At 46.5% G+C, this 23,452-nt stretch overlaps 1 protein-coding gene across 1 annotated transcript in view; it reads right to left on the reverse strand.

The window, feature by feature from the left end:
- Positions 1 to 9,905, reverse strand: part of LEO1 (LEO1 homolog, Paf1/RNA polymerase II complex component) — a 30,505-nt gene extending 20,600 nt beyond the window's left edge. Inside the window, exons 1-2 of the mRNA XM_055133784.1 lie at positions 9,737 to 9,905; positions 1,234 to 1,989 (exon numbers count right to left, since the gene is read on the reverse strand). Coding sequence (XP_054989759.1) covers positions 1,234 to 1,989; positions 9,737 to 9,794 — 814 coding nt within the window. The 5' untranslated portion in view covers positions 9,795 to 9,905. The remainder of the gene's footprint in view (positions 1 to 1,233; positions 1,990 to 9,736) is intronic.
- Between the last annotated feature and the right edge of the window lie 13,547 nt (positions 9,906 to 23,452).

The following is a 23,452-nucleotide window of genomic DNA, read 5'->3' on the forward strand; positions in this document are numbered from 1 at the left end:
CATAAGAGACAGCATCAGCATGAGGGAGTGTTTTCAGATAACAGAAATAAAGTCAATAAAAATAACACTGGATTCTGAAGCAGAAAAATTTGGACTAGAAAAGTACTGCTGAAACCTAAGAGTTCTATGCTAGATATATTTTTTTTAATTTTTGGGTCACACCCGGCAATGCACAGGAGTTACTCCTGGCTCTGCACTCAGGAATTACTCCTGGCGGTGCTCAGGGGACCATATGGGATGCTGGGATTCGAACCCGGGTTGGCCACGTGCAAGGTAAATGCCCTACCCACTGTGCTATCGCTCCAACCCCTATGCTAGATTTTTTACCAAAACCAACCCCCCCCCCCAAAAAAAAAGGTAAAAACAGCTATAATGGAAGAATGTATCATTTCTGGATGCTGTATTTGCCTTAACAACTACAAAAATCAACAGAATCACCATAGCAATAGTTATGAGTCAATCAGTTAATCAAGATGGACTGTATGATTCCTTACCACATTCTAGTTCTATGTTACTCTGCCAACCATTTGGGAAGCTGAGTCTGAGCTAAAAGAATTCTAATAATCTTGGAGCTAGAGGAATGAGACAGTGGGTAGCGTGTCTACCTTGCACGCAGCCAACCCAGGTTTGATCCCATCATCCCATATGGACCCCAGAGTACTGCTAGGAGTTATTCCTGAGTGCAGAGCCAAGTAAGCCCTGAGCACCACCAGTGTGGCCCAAAATACAGAGAAAGAGAAAATAAAAAACAGAAAGAATTCTGACCATCAGGCAAGAGAGAGTGCTCACCAAGCTAGAGCACGTGCCTTCCATGTGCAAAGCTGGATTCAATTCCAGCACCTCATGGTCCTTTAGCACCCACAAGAAATGCCCCTAAACCCACCACCCAAATAAATTTAAATTTAAAAAAAAAGGTTGAGGGCCATAACGACAGTACAGTGGGTAAGGCACTTATCTTGCACATGGCCGGCCCTGGCTTGATCCCCAACATCCCACGTGGTCCCCCAAGCATCGCCAGAAGCAATTCCTGAGTGCAGAGCCAAGAGTAACCTCTGAGCATCACCATGTGTGGCCCAAGAACAAAATAAATAAATGAATAAATAAAAATTGAAAGAGGGCTGGAAAGGAGGGACAGAATTCTTTCAAACAGGTTGATGACGGAATGACAGAGGGACGTCAGCAGTGTGTCTGGAGACCGCTAGGAGCGCAGTTCAAGACCCATCGGTATTCTACCTGATTTGTGCTCCTGCTCCTCTTCGTCGTCTGAATGTCTGGCTTCTTCATCTGAGGCCTGGGGCCTTTCATCATCGGAATTTTGCATTTTCTCCTCAGTAGACATGTGTGGCTGGTCTTCGTCCTCAGAATTCTGTTTCTCCTCGTCGTTATCAGAAGCTGCTGGCTGCTCGTCGTCAGAGTTGGCCTTCTCCTCTTCCGACAGCTGCTGTCTCTCGTCGTCCGAAAGCTGAGGCCTCTCCTCATCGTCTGTGTTCTGCATCTTCTCATCGTCGTCTGAGTTCGGGAGTTTATCTTCGTCGGAGGCTTGTGCCGGCTCATCGTCATCGAAATGTTGCATCTTCTCGTCGTCTGACTGGTCGCTTTTGTCTTCTCGGCCCCACTTTTCATCGTCAGACTGTGCTTTCTCAGAACCTTCGCCTTCCGAGTGATGGCTCTCCCCGTCTGATCGGTGGCCTTCATCCTCATCGTTGTTCTGGCCTTCGGACCCGCTGTGCTGATCAACATCTGAGGGGTCGTTATCTTCCCGGTCGGAACACTCTGATGCTTCTGACCTGTTGTCTGACCTTTCCGAGCGGTTATCACTGCCGCCACTATGCTGAGACGCCCCCTCCTCCTCACTGTCCTCTCCAAACAGTTCTTTATTACTTGGTTTTCCTTCTCCCCGGTCCTCCGGATCACTTTCACTTCCAGAAGCATTACTGCCGGAAGCAACGTTCTCTTGATCCGAATCCGAGTCAGATCCAGAATCAGAATCTAAGAGATCACAGAAGCACAAAAGGTCAGCAAAAAAGGCAAGTTAAAGAATAACAAAAGTTGATGCCAACCCAGAAGCAATAATTTTTTTTTTAACATCAAAAACTGGGAGAAGAGGGGAAGGGGGCGAGAGAAAATATCAAACACTGTTAGAATCATTTTCTCAGTAAGCTGGAAACGAACTAAAAATTGCAGCAAATAGGAGCAAAGTTAATCAAGAAGGGAGAGCAGGGGGCTGGAGAGATAGTACGATGGGTAGCATGCTTGCCTTACACGCTGCTGACTATGTTCTGACCCCATATGGTCTCTCAAGCAGCACCATGTATAATTCCTGAGTGCAGAGCCACTGAGTGTGGCCCAAACAAACACACACACACAAAAAAAAACCAACAAATATATAACATAAAACAAAAACCCTAGGTTCCCTACCCTTCCCCCTGGGTCCTGACAGCCTCCATGCCCTGCATCCCACAATCCAAATCTCAGACCCTCTGCTTGCTCACTCAGCCTTCCAGGCCCACGCCCACACCCTGAGCCCATGACTCCGCTTGCCTTTGCTTGTGCCCTGAAGCAAGGCCGCGTAAGCTACATACACTACACCTCCCGTCTCCAGGTAAGGACATGCAGGGAAGGAAAAGAGCAACACTCAGTCTAATCCCAGGGACTCACAGTGGGGCACCTAAAAATTCACCCTCGGAGCACAGAAAACACAATGGAGAAGACACTGGTCCACCAAGCTGAACGAGTGAAAATGAAAGCACAGAAGGTTCTACCAGGACCAACCAGCTCTGTACCCTCTGATGACTTTAGAACTACCTTGGGGAGGATATTTAATGAGTTCAGAGATGACGAGGCAGGTAGTCAGCAGGTGGTTAGCAAAGCACAAGTACAAGCAGAAGAAAGCAGAGAGGGCTGATGCAATAGTACAGCTACGTGGCCGAGTCAGGTAGATCCCCAGCATCCCATATGGTCCTCGAGTCCTGCCAGGAGTGATCCCTGAGTGCAGAGCCAGGAGTAAGTTCTGAGCACTGCCTGGTATGGCACATGCGCGCGCACACACACATACACAAAATCTCAGCAAGATAAAAGAAGGAATTTACAAAGGAACTGTCATAAGACTCAGAGCAGATCTATAAATGAGACTACAAGTCAAATGAGAATGGTGGGACATATCAAACAAAAACTAAATGAAATGAACACCTCACCAAGAATATCCAGCTAGATTATCACTCAGATCTGATGGACCAATACACAGCTTCACGGACAAGCAGCAGCTTGGGGAATTAATACCCTTGAAACCAGTTTTGCGAGAAGCATTAAAGAAGTTTCTTTAAAAGACCAAACAAAACTTACAAACAAGCATAATTTACAAAAAAACGATGGCATTAACATCCTCCATTCCAACAGACTCTTTCAATAGCAACACCTGAACTCACCAATCAAGAAGACAAGAGTGGTAGAATGGATCAGAAAATGTAATCAAACGTCCTGCGACCTACAAGAGACACATCTAAGCAGCCAGGGTAAATGAGCTCAAAGTCAAGACTGGGAAACAATCTTACAGGCAAACAACTCCTTTACAAAAGGCTGGTGATCCAAAATAGCTCAGTTGGGATCAATCCCCAGCACCAAATATGGTCCCCAAGCCCCACTACAGTGATACCTGAGTACAGAGCCAGGAGTAAACCCTGAGCACCACACGTGTGCCCCAACACCATTCCCCCACCAGAAAAAGCCCAGGGTGGCTGTACTTCTATCAGACAACACAGACTTCACATTTCAAGAGACTATAAAGGACTAGTGATGGTCATTTCGAAAAGCATTGATATTTAAGAAGTGTGCACTGGAGAAATAGTAGGCACGGGCAGGGCGCTTGCCTTGCACACAGCGGACTGAGGTTTGAACCCCAGCAACAAATATGGTCCCCTGAGCCCACAAGGAGTGATGATCCCTAAGCACAAAGCCAAAGTAAGCCTCATCAGGTGTGCCCCCCCACCAAAAAAGTTCAAACTCTTAAAACATATATGCACCTAATGATGGGCCATCAAATACTTAAAACAATAATAGATGTGCCGCCCGCATCTCCCCTCTGGAGACGTATACTGGGCCTCTCTCTACCTTTGGAGAAACCCAGGTTCTCCTTGAGCGCATTACTCTCTTTCCCTCCTTCCCCTTTCTAAAACCCTACAAATAAAATGTTTTTACTCAAAAAAAAAAAAATTAAAAAAAAAAACCTGAAGGAAGGTATTATTAATACAAACACCTCAAAAGGTCCTCTAAGCACTGCCAAAAGTAATTCTTCAGCACAGAGCCTGGAGTAAGCCCTGACACAGTCAGGAGTAAGGCTCCAGCACTGCCAGGTGTGATTCAAAAACCAGAAAAAGAAAATTAAACTCGAAACATGCAGAAGAAATAATATTAGAGCAGAGACAAATTAATAAAAACAGTAATAAGAGACAGGTAAACCAAAAGTTTGACAAACCATCAGCTAGACAGACCAAAGAAACACAAAAAAATCACGTAACAAATTAGGAATAAAGATGGTCTCCACACTACAGACTGCATTACTACAGACTTTACAGATATAATAAAGATTAAGAGAATCCACTACTGGGGCTGGATTGATAGCACAGCGGGTAGGGCGTTTGCTCTGCACAACCCGGGTTTGATTCCCAGCATCCCATAAGGTCCCCAAGCACTGCCAGGAGTAATTCCTGAGCATTTGGGTGTGACCCAAAAAGCAAAAAAAAAAAAAAAAAAAAAAGAGTCCACTACAGTGTGTATCCGCACTCCCAACTGCCTGGTGTGTCCAGTTATGACCTCTGGACCTAGGGACCAAACCATCTTCCCAGCATAAAGCTCCCAGCTCCCAAGCACTGCTGGGAAACAACATAAACCAAGACACTCACACAAACAACTGTATACAAGCAAATTAGGAAATTTAAATGAAATTAATTACTTCCTTTAGAAACACATAATGGACGAGAATGAAGTCAAGGTAAAGCAGACCTGTAACAAGCAGTTAGTTGATTGGGTTTTTTCGGGTTTTGTTTTGGGAGCCACCCCAGGTACTGCTCAGGGTACCCTGTGTGGTGGCAAGTCCAACATGCACAAGGCATGTCTTAACCCCTGTCCTATCTCCCTGGACTATAACATTAGTTACATTTGACGGACTGAGGTTTTGCATGAAGGATTCCCCAGGACTGCATGATCCTCTAAGAGCACTGTCAGGAGTTGCCCCCGCACTGAGCCATACTCTCTCTAGGAGCACATTCTCCCTGAACCGTCTCTTGCTCACCCAGTCAGAAGCTCTCCAAAGTGCTTCCTTTGGGGCCCTTTAGAGAGGTTTCATTACCCAGCCTGCCTGCCTACCTGATTGAATTATTGGCAACAGATCTCAATTCCCAGGCCCCTCCTCCCACAAGGTGAGAAGATGAAAACAGATCTTCTCCTCTAATCACACGGCTGCCCCCCATCTTCAGGAGCTTCCAGAAATGTTACCTTCATTAACATAAAGAGAATCACCTGCAGGGAAGCAGAGAGAAGGTACAATGCATGAATGGGTAGAATGGGTAGAACGGAATGGGTAGAATGGGTAGAACAGAATGGGTAGGATGCAGCCTTGCACAGGGCTGACCGCCATTAGGTTCTTGGCAACACATATAGCACCCCTAACCCCATCACTCCCTAAGCAGTGCCAGGAGTTAAGCCCTGAGAACCACCACCAACAACAACAAAAAAAAACCACCTTTAACATTTCTACGAGAGCGATGCCAAGGCTTTTGGGAAGGCACTTCTGAAACAAAGTGAAAAAGACCTAGAGGCTGTAAAGATGGCTCACAGGGCTGGAGAACATACTTTGCTTCTGTCAGTCCAGTACCACCTGGTCCATCGTCCCGACCTACCCCCACCCCTGACCTCCAGCACCATTGGGAGCCATCGTAGGACCACTGAGCTAGCAGGAACCCCTCCCCCCAAAAAATAACACACACATTTATACATGAACAATATACTTTGAGCCTAGGTAGGAATTCTGCCTCTCTATATTTTTGTTCAGCGACACCCCCTCCGGGCATAAGCCATTGTTTCGCTAAGAGAATGCCCAGGGTGATAATGATGTACACTAGGCATGACAGCAAGGACCTACCCTTCACGTTCCTCCTAGGACCAAGAGCACCCTCCAAAGACAGACTGGGAGGCAAATCCTGCAGCGCCCTACTATCTGGTGGTCAGACAGAGAAAGGCTTACTAGGATGACTGTGCAAGGCCAGAACAGCGAGCAGCTCCATCACATCCCCGGATGGACGTTGGCAATGGGAAAGCGCTGAGGCTGCAATTTCTATTGCCTCTGCACATCCAATTCCTTAAGAAATATGAGGTAAGCATTGGAGTAAGCGGAGAGGTGGGTACTGGCAATATAGGAAGTATGGAGACCGTATTTTCCTCATTTTGATGCAGAAAACAGACTCCATATATATACATATATATGTATGTGTGTGTGTGTGTATGCACATATATAGCTTTTTGTGTTACACCCAGCAGTGCTCAGGGGTTACTCCTGTCTCTGCACTCGGGAATTACTCCTGGCAATGCTTGGGGGACCATATGGGATGCCAGGGACTGAACTCGGGTTGGCCGAGTGCAAGGCAAACACCCTACCCGCTGTACTATCACTTCAGCCCAAGACCCCATATATCTTTTAAACTTATTTTATAAAGTAGCTCACAATATTTGATTACATTTAATATTCAAACAGGACTGGAGCGATAGCACAGCGGGTAGGGTATCTGCCTTGCACGCGGTCAACCTGGTTCGATTCCTCCGCCCCTCTCGGAGAGCCCGGCAAGCTACCGAGAGTATCCTGCCCACACAGCAGAGCCTGGCAAGCTACCCGTGGCGTATTTGATATGCCAAAACAGTAACAAAAAGTCTCACAATGGAGACGTTACTGGTGCCCGCTCGAGCATATCGATGAACAATGGGACGACAGTGCTACAGTGCTAATATTCAAACCAATCCCACCACCATTACACCTTCCCACCACATTTCAGATGTTTTCATTCCAAATCCCAAACCCTGCTCCAAAGCAGAACCAAAATAATATATTTTATATTGTTGGTTATGAAAAAACACTGAAAATGCTAAAACCACTGAAAAAGGTTCCTTAGAGGAAAGAGTGTGAAGCTTGTTGTATTTAACCCAGGGGCCATTAAGCCCTTCTATAAGAGATCGTTAACATGATGTTAAAGGTTGAGCCTTGTGTGCTTACATATTTCCCTCTAAGATTGGTTGCCTCCTTCTTTGAACCCCATCCAATGTGGTGCGATACTCTTGGAGTATGGGTAGGGTGTGTGGTATGAAGTGTCTGAGTGGTCCAGGAATAGGTTCACTTGTGGGTGAGGCTCGGCCCGAGCATGTGGACATCAGCTGTGAGTATGGCAGTGACTGAGTTCTGTAGGTTTTTGGTTGCCGGGGCTGAGTCCCTTGGGGCAGGGAGGGGTCTCACCCACCTCCCTCCAGGGCGCCCCGAGTGAAACAGCCTGTCGTGGGAGACTCATATTTTAAACAGGCTCACTTCAAGCAAGCTAAGACACCAGAGAGAAGGGGTGGATGAGTCTGGGCGAGAGAACCATGGAGTGCACTGGGATGTCCTTGACATGGTCAGCATCTCACTTGGTAACCTTGGTAACTTTATAACGACTGCCAAAAGTGCTCATGTCCTTGAGGTGGTCCAGACCCCACACCTCAGGGCTTACTCCTGGCTCAGGGCTCAGGAGTCCACAGAGTGTGCAGGATAGAAGCCAGGTCCCTCGCATGCCACTGAAGCACCCTACCTGCTGTGTTAGAGCCCCGGCCCTGAAATTCTACTTCTGGACTCTCCTGCCAGCTGCCTGCAAATGTCCCATTCCCCTGTCAGATCAGATGTTCTACGAAACAGCCTTTTTTTTTTTTTAATTATTGAATCACCATGAGATAGTTACACGCTTTCATACTGGGGTTACCATCACACAATGATCAAACACCCATCCCTCCACCAGTGCACATTCCCCACCACAAATATCCCTGGTATACCCCCCTTTCCCACCCTCCCTCTGCCTCCATGGCAGACAATATTCCCCATATTTTGTCTCTACTTTTGGGCATTATAGCTTGCAAGAGACACTGAGAAGTCATCATGTTTGGTCCATTCTCTGCTTTCGGCATGCATCTCCCATCCCAACTGGTTCCTCCAGCCATCATTTTCTTAGTGACCCCTTCTCTATTCCATCTGCCTTCCCCTCTCCGCTCATGAAGCAGGCTTCCAGCTATGGGGACGAAACAGCTTTTGCCTTTGTCCTGAACCCAGTTCTGCAGTCTGAGCCGGACTGGATCAGCTAGAGTAATGTAACAGTGCTTCCCCACTTCTCAAGGTCTGCTGTTCGGTTTTCACTGGGTTTTGATGAGATCCGCAATAATTTTATGTCCAACAGCCACCAAAGTAGCCAGAAGATACCATGGACCCTACGAAGTAAGTGTGAAAGGGACTCCCTCACATAGAAGGTGAATGAGACAGAGCAAGTAAAAACAAAGGGAAACAGGGGCTGGAGTGATAGTACAGCGGGTAGGGTTTGCCTTGCACGAGGCTGACTCGGGTTCTATTCCCAGCATCCCATATGGTCCCCCAAGCACCACCAGGAGTAATTCCTGAGTGCAGAGCCAGGAGTAACCCCTGTACATCGCCGGGTGTGACCCAAAAAGCCAAAAAAAAAGAAAAAACAAAAACAAAGGAGCACCAAAGACATGAGCCCAGTGTGTGGAACAGTGACAGGGCTTTGTACTCCACTCTCGGCCTACTAACAGCAGGGTCGTTAGTAACGCTAACAAAAACTACTTCTGGAGTCATCACTCCCTAATCAGGGGGCCTCTAATTCCTGAGCCCCCGCCCCAGCGAAGCCTTCACCCTAGATTTCCACCTGGAACGCTACTGTGCCGTGAAAAGGATGGAGAAGCCGGAGTGGGAGGGGAAACGGCACCACGACCCTGCACCTCGCTGCAAGGTGGAAAGCGCCATCCTTTGAGCCGGGAGGGCGGCAGGAATTCTGAGCGTGGGTCGGGCGCCTGCTCACGACTGACAGCCGCGACAGCGGCTCTCCAAGTCCAGCAGGACACCCACATCTGGGTCGGGAGTTCCGCGCGCCACACACATTCACTCATTCACTCATTCATTCCCAAACACAAATTTCCTCCGTCCTGCGCCCTAATATCAGAGACTTAAGGAAATGCAGTTTTGGGAGGTTTTTTGGTTTTTTTTTTCTTTGCACCGGTGAGTCTCCCAGAAGGCACGGCCACGGCCTCGCCCAAGTGCCCAGTGCCCAGCGGCTGTCTCTCACCCACCCCGGCCTCTGGCCCCTCTTACCCCGACACCTCAAACTCCCCATGGCGCCACGCTCGGGCTTCGCTCAATGGGTGTCCGGGGCCCCTCGCGAAAGGCGCCCCGCGGGCTCCCATAGTCCCATCACTTCATGTCCGTTCATCACAGACGGCCCGGTGCCGGGGCACCGCAGGGCCCCAACGTTCCGCGCCCGAGACCCCCGAGACCCCCGAGAGCCCCCGCAGCCACTCGCCGCAGGAGAAGCACCTCGCGGAGGCGCGGGCGGCGCTTCACCTCAGCGCGCCGCAACCCCCACGGCCCCGCCCCGCGCCGGGACTCCCGCCCGCCGCCGACGCCCCGCGGCGCAGCCCTCCCGCCAGGCCCGGCCCGCCGCACCTTTGCGCTCCGCATCGCTGTCCACATCGCTGCCGAAGAGATCCTCCATGTCCGCCATGGCCGCGCACGTCCGCCGCGGCCTCGGCAGGGGGCGGCTCCGCGGCCAGCTTTACGGCTCGGAAGCGAACCGCGCGACACTGTCGCAAAGACTCTCCCCACCACCACCACCACACACGTACCGGCTCTTTCTGCTTTCTACGACCGCGCCTGGTTCGTCCACGCCTAGGCAGACAAACCCCGCCCCCTTTGTCCATTCTTTGTTTTCATTCGCTAGCGTTCCCAGCCGGGGCGGGGCGTCTCCGATTCGTGCCTGGGCTGGAGGCTCTTTCTGCTTTCTACGACCGCGCCCGGTTCGTCCACGCCTAGGCAGACAAACCCCGCCCCCTTTGTTCATTCTTTGTTTTCATTCGCTAGCGTTCCCAGCCGGGGCGGGGCGTCTCCAATTCGTGCCTCTGCTGGAGGCCCGAGTTTGGGGCTACGGGAGCTTTCTCACCCTCTTAAGCCTGTTATGAGAACCCCCTGGCACGCACGCACGCACGCATGCACGCACGCGCACACACACACACCCCTAACTCCTAAAAAAATTCCGTGTGCACACACACACTCACACACACCCGACTCTCTCACCCTCTTAAACCTGTTATATGAAGACGCTGACATTTACCACTGTTAAGTGATTAAAGCGGAAAACTTGACCCTCCCGGGTGGAACAAGCCCATTTACGCCAGTGTTTTTTTCAATCGTGTGGCTATTTTCTTTCTAAAACAAAAGCAGAGGTGTGAATTGCACCGTTTTGAAACTGTAACTATGTCTGGCTTTAAAGACTTTAGCTGAATTCTAAAACCTACGTCCACTTCCGTTGAGAAATGTTTGGGTTGAAACATATGGAGAAAACTAAGCTGCAATGGGAAAGGGAAGATTCTGCTTCTGAAAGGGTCTTCTGGGCACACTGACAACCACAGCATTAGAGCAGAGCAATGCATCGCAAACCTCCTAAATGTTCCAGCCGGATCCATGTGTGGTCCTGAAATAAGTCCTTCCCGAAGCAATACGTTCTTTACAACTAAGTTTTAGTCTGATTTCTTCTATCTTACCATATGCTATTCCTTTTTGCTAGTTACAATATTTGTGCAGGCAGGCAGTGCACCCACTTAATTTCTTTGAGAATTTATGGATTTATTTTTGCCTGCCGCTAAAACGGATATTATTCAGAGTGTTCCCGTGGCTTATTTATTTTGGATGTGAAAATCAGAAATGGCTAGATAGGGTTGGTTAGAATTAGTGCAAGTACATAAAGCCCTTCCTTGCCTTGCTCATGGAAGGACCAGGCAGACCCAGATTCTATCCCCAATGTGCTTATGGTCTCCCAAGCCTGTCCACAAGGAACCCCAAAGTACAGAGCTGGGAACGGGGCCAGAGCACCACATGGTGTGGGCCTAAACCCAGAAAAAAGAAATAGTGAGGTAAACCCTCTTCTATAAAAATGCAAATAGAGTGATTCTCACAGAAGGACTTCTGTTTTGAAATCTTTTTTTTTGTTTGTTTTTAATATGCATGCCCTAGCTTGGATGGAACCAGAGGGTACCGTGTTAAGTGATTTAAGAGGGAGAAAGATGAATACCAGGTGATGTCTGTTGTCTGCGGTATGTAGAGAAACAAAAGCAACAGAATGGACAATATCTTTATGATGACAAGCTATTTTGGCTTTGGATTACAAAACTGAGATTACCAACCAGTAGGAGAGTGAGTAGGGGAAAGAGGTAACTAGAATGGAAACTCCATGGGCCAGGAGAGCTTCCATAGGGCCCTTGCCTTGCCTGCAACTGATCCGAGTTCAACCCCAGCATCCCCATATGGTCTTTCCCTCCACCCCAAATCCCCCCAGAAATGATCCCTGTCAAATAACTGGGAGTAACCCCTGAGCACCACCTGGTGTGGCAAAAAAAAAAAAAATAGAAAAGGGTCCTGGACACTTCGATGGTAGTGATAACTGAACGAATGCAAATTAAAACTATAAACCTTTTTGAAAAAACAGAAACTCTCCCAAACAGTTTCTATGAAGCACACATCTCCCTAATACCAAAAGCAAACAAAGACACCACTAAGAAAGAAAATTATAGACCAATATCCCTGATGAACACCGATGCGAAGATCCTCAACAAAATATTAGCAAATAGGATCCAATAACTCACCAAAAAGATCATACACCGTGACCAAGTGGGATTCATCCCAGGGTTGCAAGGATGGTTTAACATTCGGAAATCAATCAACATAATCCATCATATCAACAAAAGTAAAGATAAAAACCATATGATCATATCAATAGATGCAGAGAAAGCATTTGACAAGATCCAACATCCGTTCATGATGAAAGCCCTCACCAAAATGAGTTTTGGAGGAACTTTCCTCAAGATAGTCGAAGCCATCTACCACAAGCCTACGGCAAGCATTATCCTCGATGGGGAAAAACTAAGGGCCTTTCCTCTAAGATCAGACACAAGACAAGGATGCCCACTCACCACTTCTCTTCAACATAGTACTAGAAGTACTTGCGATAGCTGTTAGACAAGAAAAAGAGATTAAGGGCATCCATATAGGAAAGGAAGAAATCAAACTCTCACTATTTGCAGACGATATGATACTATATCTAGAGAAGCCTAAAACCTCTAATAAGAAACTCTTAGAAACAATAGACTTATACAGTAAAGTTGCAGGCTACAAAATCAATACCCAAAAATCCATGGCCTTCCTATATGCAAACAATGAGGCAGAGGAAAGGGACATGAAAAAAGCAATCCCATTCACAATCGTGCCCCAGAAAATCAAGTACCTCGGAATCAGCTTAACCAAGGAAGTAAAAGACCTCTACAAAGAAAACTATAAAACGATACTCCATGAAACAAAAGAGGACATAAGGAAATGGAAACATATACCCTGCTGATGGATAGGGATAATCAATATTGTCAAAATGGCAATACTCCCCAAAGCATTATACAGATTCAACGCGATCCCTATAAGGATACCCATGACATTCTTCAAAGAAACGGATCAAGCAATCCTAAATTCATATGGAACAACAAACGCCCACGGATAGCTAAAACAATTCTTCAGAAAAAGATGATGGGAGGCATCACCCTCCCCAACCTCAAACTTTACTACAAAGTGGTAACAATTAAAACAGCATGGTACTGGAACAAAGGCAGAGCTGCAAACCAATGGAACAGGGTGGAATATCCCTACACACAACCCCAAATGTATGATCATCTAATCTTTTATAAGGGAGCAAGAGATGTGAAGTGGAGCAAGGAAAGCCTCTTTAACAAATGGTGCTGGCACAACTGGACAACCACATGCAAAAGAATGGGCTTAGACCTTGACCTGACACCATGCACAAAAGTCAGATCAAAATGGATTAAAGACCTCAACATTAGACCACAAACCATAAGGTACATTGAAGACAAGGTCGGCAAAACCCTCCACGATATTGAAGATAAAGGTATCTTCAAAGATGACATGCAACTGGCCAACCAAGTGGAAACAGAGATAAACAAATGGGACTACATTAAACTAAAAAGCTTCTGCACCGCAAAAGATACAGTGACCAGAATACAAAAACAATCTACAGAATGGGAAAGGATATTTACCCAATATCCATCAGATAAGGGGTTGATATCAAGGGTATATAAAGCACTGGTTGAACTCTACAAGAAGAAAACATCCAACCCCATCAGAAAATGGGGCGAAGAAATGAACAGAGATTTTCCCAAGGAAGAGATATGAATGGCCAAAAGGCACATGAAAAAGTGCTCTACATAACTAATCATCAGGGAGATGCAGATCAAAACAACCATGAGATACCACCTCACACCACAGAGACTGGCACACATCCAAAAGAACAAAAGCAAGTGCTGTTGGAGAGGATGTGGGGAGAAAGGGACCCTTCTACACTGTTTACAATAGCCAGACTCTGGAAAAAACCCGAGTGCCCTAGAACAGATGACTGGTTGAAGAAACTTTGGTATATCTATTATTCATAGACATACCAAATATATATATATATTATATATATATATCATAGTATTCCATTGGGAATACTATGCAGCTGTTAGAAAAAATGAGATCATGAACTTTGCATATAAGTGGATCAGCATGGAAAGTATCATGCTAAGTGAAATGAGTCAGAAAGAGAGAGACAGACATAGAAAGATTGCACTCATCTGTGGAATATAGAATAACAGAGTGGGAGACTAACACCCAAGAATAGTAGAAATAAGTACCAGGAGGTTGTCTCCATGGCTTGGAAGCTGGCCTCACATTCTGGGGCGAGGGCAGCTCAGATAGAGAAGGGAACACCAAGTAAAATGTGGTTGGAAGCCACACGGGGGAAGGGTGATGCGTGCTGAATATAGACTAGAGACTGAACACAATGGCCACTCAACACCCCTATTGCAAACCACAACACCTAAGTAGAGAGAGAGAACAAAAGGGAATACCCTGCCACAGTGGCAGGGTAGGGTGGGGGGAGATGGGATTGGGGAGGTGTGAGGGATGCTGAGTTCATTGGTGGTGGAGAATGGGCACTGGTGAAGGGATGGGTTCTCGAAAATTGTATGAGGGAAACATGAGCACAAAAATGTATAAATCTGTAACTGTACCCTCACAGTGATTCACTAATTAAAAAATAAATAAATAATAATAAAAAACTATAAGCCATTACACTATTATATATGCATATGGTCCCCTGGGCCCCACCAGAAGCGAGTCCTGAGTGCGGAGCAAGAATAAGCCCTAAGTACGCCTAGGTGTGGCTCAAAAGTCCACCTTCCTTCCCCCTTTCCTCCTTCCTCCACCAGCTCTCAGGTCTTGGGCCCAGGACATTCTTCTTCTGGGCGAGCATAGTCCTTCCTCACCAGAGCCCCAGCTTGGTTGTCTGTAGCCCTTAGGAGATCTATTTAAAATTAAATGCTGATCCGTATATCTTATAGCCTACTTCTCCCTCTGAGAGAACCTGGCAAGCTACCGAGAGTTTCCTGCCCTCAAGGGAGAGCCTGGCAAGCTCCCTGGGTGTATTCATATGCCAAAACCAGTAACAATGCTGGGTCTCATTCCCCTGACCCTGAAAGAGCCTCCAATGTGGTACCCTTGAGAAGGACGAATAATGAGAGGCTTCTAAAATATCAGGGCTGGGATGAATGGAGACGGTACTGAGACCGCTCGAGAAATTTGACGATCAACGGGATGATGATGATGATGATGATGGTGATGATGATGATGATGATGATGATAATCCATAGGGACCTTTCCTGGAATCTCAGGAAGTTTGGGGTAGGGGCGCCCCAACATCTTAATGTTTTTATTTGACTTTATTTAAGCTCTCGTGCTGTCAGGGCTTCAGAAGGGTAAAGGGAATGCTCTGCCACAGGCTGCCTTCCCAGCCCGGGGGAGTTTGTGTGCTTCATTCAGTCCCCAGTAAAATCTGTGTTGTTTGTTTTTGTTTGGGGCTGGTGCTGGGAAGATACCGGCCCAGAGCTGGGGGAACCACATGATGCCGGGGATGGAACTGGGGGCTCCTGCATGCAGAGCCCATGCCCCAGCTTCTGGCACCATCTCCCTGGCCCTGCCCAGGAACTGTCTGCTCAGGAGTCTGTGCGGGAGCCCAGGCAGGTGATCATTTAAGAATCTTGCAGTCGCAGCCCCTCAGGCTGACAGATGCCTGTCCCTGCTGCCACCATCCCTCCAGACTTCCCCACAGAGCAGAAATGGCCTTGCTGTCTGTGGAGGCTTCTGTCCTGAAAGGATCCCGTAGGAACACAGCCCAGTGGTAACGCCCTTACCCGAAAACATCTGCCTCACCCCATCTGCTGGCCAGGCCGTTCAGGGCCCAAAGCTCCAGTTGAGGAGGCGGGAGCCCCTGTTTGGGGTGGGGGTTCCTTCTGCTCTTTCCGAGGTCCCACCTCACAGCCCCCCATGATCCTTCTCAGCTTTCCCTTCTCAGCTCTGATGCTTGCAGGGTCGTTTTTGTGAAATGTCTTGCTTATGGATTATACCAGTCCAGTCAGCACACGGACTAGAGTGATAGCACAGCGGGTAAGGCATTTGCCTTGCACGCGGCCGGCCGGGGTTCGATTCCTCCATCCCTCTCAGAGAGCCTGGCAAGCTACTGAGAGTGTCCCACCTGCACCGCAGAGCCTGGCAAGCTACTTGTGGCGAATTTGATATGCCAATAACAGTAACAACAGATGTGATCCTAAGCAGCCACACACGAGTGGCCCCTCCGTTCCTGAATGCCCATGATCCCGGAGGCCAACTAACTACTTTTGGCACCCAGCGGCTTCTTGCAGAAATGCCTCTAGACTGAACTAAGCTATGGCCCCATGCAGCCCTGGGAGGGGAAAGGTTTTTCTCTCTCCGCCTTTCCTTTCCCCAGTGGCGGCGTAGCGACCTCTATCTTATAAGGCCCACTAAACAGAGGTACAAACTTGCAATGATGCGACTTCTAGCAGAAGTTTCTCTGGACTTAATTACTAAAATACCAGAAATCCAAAACCACGTGGCCGCTATTGCGGCCGTGCGACCCCTATGCTCTCCATTCTCAACAAGGGAAAAAAAAATATCAAATGATGCCTTTTTGCAGGTCTGATTGTTGGAGGAAAATTCCAAATAATAATAGTGAGTTTTCTGTTGGAATATTGAAAGTAATCAAAGCAAAGAAAAAGTAAAGTGAAAATCATCAGCCACACTGGCGGGGGGCGGGGGTGGGATGGGAGGTATACTGGGGTTCTTGGTGGTGGAATATGTACACTGGTGAAGGGATGGGTGTTTGATCGTTGTATGACTGGGAGTTAAGCATGAAAGCTTTGTAACTTTCCACATGGTGATTAAAAAAAAAATTTCTTTTAAAGTAACAAGTCTTCACAATGGAGACGTTACTGGTGCCTGCTCAAGCAAATCGATGAACAATGGGACGACAGTGCTAGAGTGCTTTTAATTACAATAAAAATTAAATAAAAATAGAATAAAAATGTGTAGCTTTTGTTAAAGTGTTATCTGATTGTGCCAATATAAAGGATCTAAGATTATACAAGATGCAGTGGGCCTTGCCATAAACTATGTAAGAAAGAGAAGTTCATCCTACAGCATTTGTGTTTTACTAACTTAATTTTTGAGTGTCAAAGTTAACTCATAATCTCAAAGTCATAATCTCTTTTTTTGCTCTCAGGCTTACAGAACTTTACATGTGTGGTTGAATAAAAACAACTTCAAAGTAATTTTACTTGGTCTTCATTTTGGGGAGTTTGTCTATCCCCATATCCCTCTTTAATATTATTCTGTCTTCAAAAGGTAAAAATAAATCTTTAGAACAGTGACCTTTGAGATTAAAGTCACTAAAAAAGAAACCAAGATTCCACTAGGTAGGTTATATACTAAAACTCATCTAAAACCAGGGCCAGAGAGATGGTATAGCTGGTAAGGCATTTGCCTTGCAGGCACACCACCCAGGTTCAATCTCCACACCCAGCCAGGAGTGATTCATGAGATCAGAACCAGGAGTAAGAACCTGGAGTAACATCGCACACCAGATGTGGCCCCCAAAACAATAAAAAAAAAATTAAAAATATATAAATAAACATGTAACACCAGAACCTGGGAGATAGCAGGAAATGACTAGAGCACATGGCCGGCAAGCCCTAAGTTTGATCCCCAGCACTGCATACTCCCCAGCTCCTGTCACCATTAGTGTGACCCCAGTGGCCCTCAGCACTCCCATGCCCAAGGGGCAACTGCATAGCTGGGCCCAAGCACTAAAGCCATCAGTCCATACTGCCAGACCAAGTATCACAGGGAGTGGCCTCAGGATCCCTAGCACGGCTGGGAACCCTTCCCGCAAATAAATAAAATAAGACAGATACGATATATCACATTCGAGTCACAAAACAGGAGTATGTGTTGTTTTGTTTTGTTGAGAGGGGGGCGTACACTCAACCATCCAACCAAACCTTAGCAGCATTGTGCTATGACAGTCATGTGCTGTCCCCTGGCTTCTGTGAGACAGAAATTTAGGAAAGGCTCTGCTGGGGACATGCCCCCTGCGTCTTTCCTAGAGGCCACCCGGCTCTGGTTTCCAGCAGTTGTTTTAGGCCTCGGGTCTCTCTTCTTCACAGCATGGTTCAGAGTGGTTGACAGTTAAGAAGATCTCATTCTCCGCCCGAAGGGATAGTATGATGGGTAGGGCACTTGCATTGCACGTGGCCGACGGATGTTCAATCCCTGGCATCCCATATGGCCCCTTAAGCCCCACCAAGAGTAATTTCTGAGTGTAGAGCCAGGAGTAACCGCTAAGCATCGCTGGCTGTGCTCCCTGCTTCTCCAAAAAAGATCTCATTCTTGTTCCTGTACTCAGTGTTTGCTTGGTTAGAGTTCTAGATGGAATCACTTTCCTTCAGGATTTGCTTTCCAACATAGTATATGTGTTCGTTTAGTTTTTCTTCATTTTTTTTTAGTTTTTCTTCATTTTAATTGCCTTGATTTTCTGTTTACTTAGTCAACTTCATGTTTTCCCTGTATTATAAGAAAAATATCTACTTTAAATACTCGTGTAGGAGGTGTGGTGCCGCCTAGCAGGTCAACCTGTACTTGTAGAGTGAGTGCATCAGCAGCCTGATGGTGCCTTCAGGCGTCCCAATACCCCCAAATTGCCGCTGTGCCTTTGGCTGGACCCCAACAACTTGGGACCAAGTTTACCAAGAAATTAAACAGCCAAAAGTTAGATATGTGGGAGCCCCACCCACAAACCACCTCTAGCCCAGCTATTCAAGCTCAATTAACAATTTAGCATCTGCCTGAGGGGCAGGCTGTGTTGGTGGTGAGAAGGTACAATGGTGGTGGTCAATTGTCTTGAAACAGTGCATGTAAACAATTATTGTGAACTACTTTATGAAAAATTTAAAAAATTAAGTACCCATAAATATCAGATAGAGATATGTATATAAAACTGAAAGGATATGCTTATAAATGCATTGGTGTATTTCTTTATTGTCTCATTCTCTTTCAAAAGGCAATTTTTTTCTTTTTCTTATTTTTTTTTTGCAGGGGGAGGTCACAACTGATGGCGTTCAGGGCTTATTCCTGACTCTGTATTCCGGGATCATTGGCAGAGCTCAGGGGACATTATGTGGTGCCAGTGACGGAACCAGAATTAGCATTGTGCAAGAGAAGCTGGCACCCTACCCACTATACTATCGTCCCGGACTCCTCTTTAAAAACTGTTTACTCTGTTGGGGCTGGAGCAACAGCACAGCGGGTAGGGCATTTGCCTTGCATGAGGTCGACCTGGATTTGATTCCCAGCATCCCATATGGTCCCCTGAGCACCGCCAGGGTGATTCCTGAGTGCAGAGCCAGGAGTAACCCTTGTGCATCGCTGGGTGTGACCCAAAAATAAATAAATAAATAAATAAATAAATAAATAAAATAGTTTACTCTGTTAAAATTATAAAAAGCTATTTGAATATAAAATTAATTATTCATTGGAAGAATTGTTCTGTTATCATGAAGACAGAAATATACATGTCATAATAAAATGTAAGCTATATTTCAAAATGATATCATATAAAAAAAAACCCTTTCCCATAAACCCACTTCTTCTCACAAACATTAATCTACTTCACTTTTTTGGGGGGGAGGTGGGGGCACACCCAGCAATGCTCAGGAGTTACTCCTAGCTCTGCCCTCAGGAATCACTCCTGGCAGTGATGAGGGGACTGTATGAGGTTTCGGGGAACAAACCCAAGTCAGCCACAACCAAGGCAAGCACCTAACCTGCTGTACTATTGCTCCACCTCTCTATCTCACTTTTGTAAGTTTCAAATGTCAACTCCAGAGATCCCCTGCAAATACTTTGCATAGAGGCAAATATGAACTTGGAAAATCTTCCAATATACTTCCTAAGAAAAGTTACAGTCGTTTTAAGAGAAAGGAACAGGGCAATGAATGATGTTTTAAGGGGCTGAGTGCATGCTTTGCATGTGGTAAACCTGTGTTGAAACCTGGCACTACACGGTTCTCTGAGCACCAAGTTAGACGTGGCCCCTGAATACTGCAGGTGTGAATTTCAATACTGTATTCAATATTAATAAAAAAATATTTTTATTCTTTTTTGTTTTGTTTTTGCTTTTTTTGGGTCATACCTGGTGATGCTCAGGGGTTACTCCTGGCTCTGCACAGGAATTACTCCTGGCAGTGCTCGGGGGACCACATGGGATGCTGGGAATCGAACCTGGGTCGGCCACGTGCAAGGCAAATGCCCTACCCGCTGTGCTTTCACTCCAGTCCCAATATTTTTATTTTTAAAAATAACAGAAGATAGACAAATTACTTCTTAGGGGGCTGGAAAGACTATACAGCTGTTAAGGCACTTGCTTAGCACTATCAGGATTAATCTTTGAGCACATCCTGGTCTGGCCCCCAAACAAAAACTATTTCTTAGGTTCAAAGCACAGTTGTTTTTTTGAAAACTTTTTCTCTTGAATATACCAGTAAGTTTATATTCAAGTTTATATTGGACATTTACCAATGTCCTTGAGTAGGAAGAATTTAAGTTCTACTCTGAAACCTAAGTTACCAAGGGGCTATGTCCTTTTTGTGAGGACTGGGCGAAGGGGGAGGAGCTTTACATAGTATTACAATTTTATTCGGTGGTGCTGGGGGCACCACGCAGTACCAGGAGTGAATTTGGACCTTGACAATCCAGGCCTGTTCTCACCCTTTGAGCAATCTCCCTGGCCTTAATTTTTTTTCTTTTCTTTTCTTCTTCTTCAGGACTGGAGCGATAGAACAGCGGGTAAGACATTTGCCTTGCACACAGCCCACCTGGGTTCAATACCTCCATTTCTCTCGGAGAGCCCGGCAAGCTATTGAGAGTATCCCACCCGCACAGCAGAGCCTGGCAAGCTACCCATGATGTATTCGATATGCAAAAACAGTCACAACAAGTCTCACAATGGAAACGTTACTGGTGCCCGCTTGAGCAAATTAACGAACAACGGGACGACAGCACTACAGTGCTACTTCTTCTTTTTCAGTGCCAGGATTAAACCCGAGCCTCACCTCCTCCCATCTCCCTAGTTGACCAGTAGTTTGGCGGTTACACCACAAATCTCATCAATGGCCATGATCCAAAGACTCAGGAATAAAGCTCCTGGAAGGGAGCAACATAGAACGACATGCCTCAGAGATGCTCCAGACCCCACGCTAGGCTGTCTTAACCAGGGCAACTCAGAGTGGGAGCAGGTAAGTTTCCTTCCCCACCCCAACAAAGCTCCAGCAGCTAAAAGCCTCCAGAACTCAATTGCTGCCATGCTCACAGCCGCTCTCCTCAGGCTCAGATGAGCCTCACCCATGAGTGAATCTGCTGTACAATCGTATTTTAAATTTTAGAATTCCTGGACCTCTTGTACTCTGCACTACTGATGTACCAAGAGTAGCACACAACATTTGATGGGGTTTAAAGTAGAAGGCAACCAATCTCATGGGGGAAAAACATATATGTATACATATGTATGTCCTCATAAAAAATATATGTATATAAGCATACAAGGCTCAACCTTTAACAAACATGTTAGTAATCTCTTATTACGACAGGCTTAGTAGCTACAGGATGAAATACAACAATCTTCACACACTTTCCTCTAAGGAAACCTTATTGCATCATTTTTAGTGGCTTATTCAGATCAAGCAATTCAAAATTAATTGTTTCGGTTCTGCTTTTGGGGGGCACGGTTTTGGATTTGGGGTGGAAACATTAGAAATATGGTGGTGGGAAGGTGGGATTGGTGTTTGAATATTAAGAGTCATGAATTATTGTGAACAACTTTATAAAAAATAAAATAAACCCAGGCCTCACACATTTGAGACATACATTTTGCTGTGAGCCACATCCATGGTGTGTGTGTGTGTGTGTGTGTGTGTGTGTGTGTGTGTGTGTGTGTGTGTGTGTGTGTGTGTGTGTCCTGGGGATGAAATTCAGAGCACATGGCATGTGCTCTGCCATTGAGATTGCCCTGGCAGGGAGCTGTCCTTAGAAGACTGCAGCCCGCTGGTGAGGTCAGTACTCTTCCTCCACGCTAGAGGAGCTAGAACTCCAGCCACGGGGGAAGGATTAGAAGGAACAAAGAGGACACAGCCGGGAGGGGACAGGGAGGAGAGGGATTTGCAGCACAGAAACCTAAAAGGCTGGAAATGAGGAGACAAAGGGAACAGGGAGACAGACTGAGTCAGAGAAGAACTCTGGGTTGACAGATTCCTCTGCCCACCAATATTTTTATAAATCAAACAGAAGCAATGAAGCATATTCAGCTTAAGGCTGGGTGAGTATCACAAGGCTTGCACACAGCCAAGATGGGTTCAGGTCCCCTGAGCACCACCAGGGGTCATTCCTGAGCACAGAGCCAGGAATAGGCCCTGAGAAGCACTGCGTTTAGCCCAGCCTCCACCCCTGAAGTGGACCAAGAAAGATAAGACAGGGATTAAGGAGCTTGTCTCGAATTCAACAGACACTGATTTGATCCCCAGCCCCGTGTATGGTCCCCAGAGCACCGTCAGGAGTGATTGCCAGGCACAGAGCCGGGAATAAAGTCAGAGCATCACTGGGCGTGGCCTAAAATTTCTCAACAACAATACACACAGAAACAACCTGGCAATTTTTATTTTACTGTAAAACCAGTCTCTTCTTAGGTTTCTTTCATCAAGGACTTGTTTTAAAATCAATCAGCACAGAAGCAGGGAGCTGCCGGGGTGCAGGCTGTAGATGGTCCTCAGCATTTTTGTTTTTGTTTTTTTTCTATGATCTAAAGAATGACAAAAGGAGTTCATTTGTATTTCATTCTTGCAGTAGCCAAAAACATTGTGGCATCAAAACCCTTAATGAAGGCCAGAGCGAAAGTACAGCGGGCAGGGCATTTGCCTTGCAGCTGACTTAGGTTCCATCCCTAATACTACATATGATCCCTTGAACCCACCCTGAATGATTCCTGGACGCAGAACCAAGAGTTAGCCCTGAGCACCTCCAGGTATGGCCCCATCCCCACCACAAAGAAACAAAAACAAAACAAAAGGAAATAAAATCCCTAATGGTAGTATGACAAAAGGCCACCAGATGGTGATGGTATGCCCTGTGAGGTGGAATTCATCTGCAAGTGAGAGGCACATTTATTCCCCACCCTTCATTGCACTGCAACCCTTGGTGACCTCAATTCTTTTTTCATTTTTTTTTTTTTGCTTTTCCTTTTTGTTATTTGGGCCACCCCGTCTTTTTTGGGTTTGGGGCCACATCTGGTGGGGCTCAGGGATTAATCCTGCCTCTGCATTTGGGATTTAAGCCTGGCAAGCTCCCCATGGCGTATTCGATATACCAAAAACAGTAACAACAAGTCTCACAATGGAAACGTTAATGGTGCCCGCTCGAGCAAATCCGTGAACAACGGGATGACAGTGCTACCGTGCTACATTTGGGAATCATTCCTAGCATGTGCAGGGAACCATATGGATGCCAGGGATCATACCACCGTCAGCCGCATGCAAGGCAAGTGCCCCTCCTGCTGTACCGTGACTCTGCCCCCATGTAACTTCAGTTGTGCGATCAGCCTAAGGGTTTGTTTTCACAGGACATTGTCTATCTTTTAACTTTGTTCCTTTATATGCCATTTATGCACAAGATAGC

The sequence above is a fragment of the Sorex araneus genome, chromosome 3, assembly GCF_027595985.1.
Source record: "Sorex araneus isolate mSorAra2 chromosome 3, mSorAra2.pri, whole genome shotgun sequence".
Lineage (NCBI taxonomy): Eukaryota > Metazoa > Chordata > Mammalia > Eulipotyphla > Soricidae > Sorex > Sorex araneus.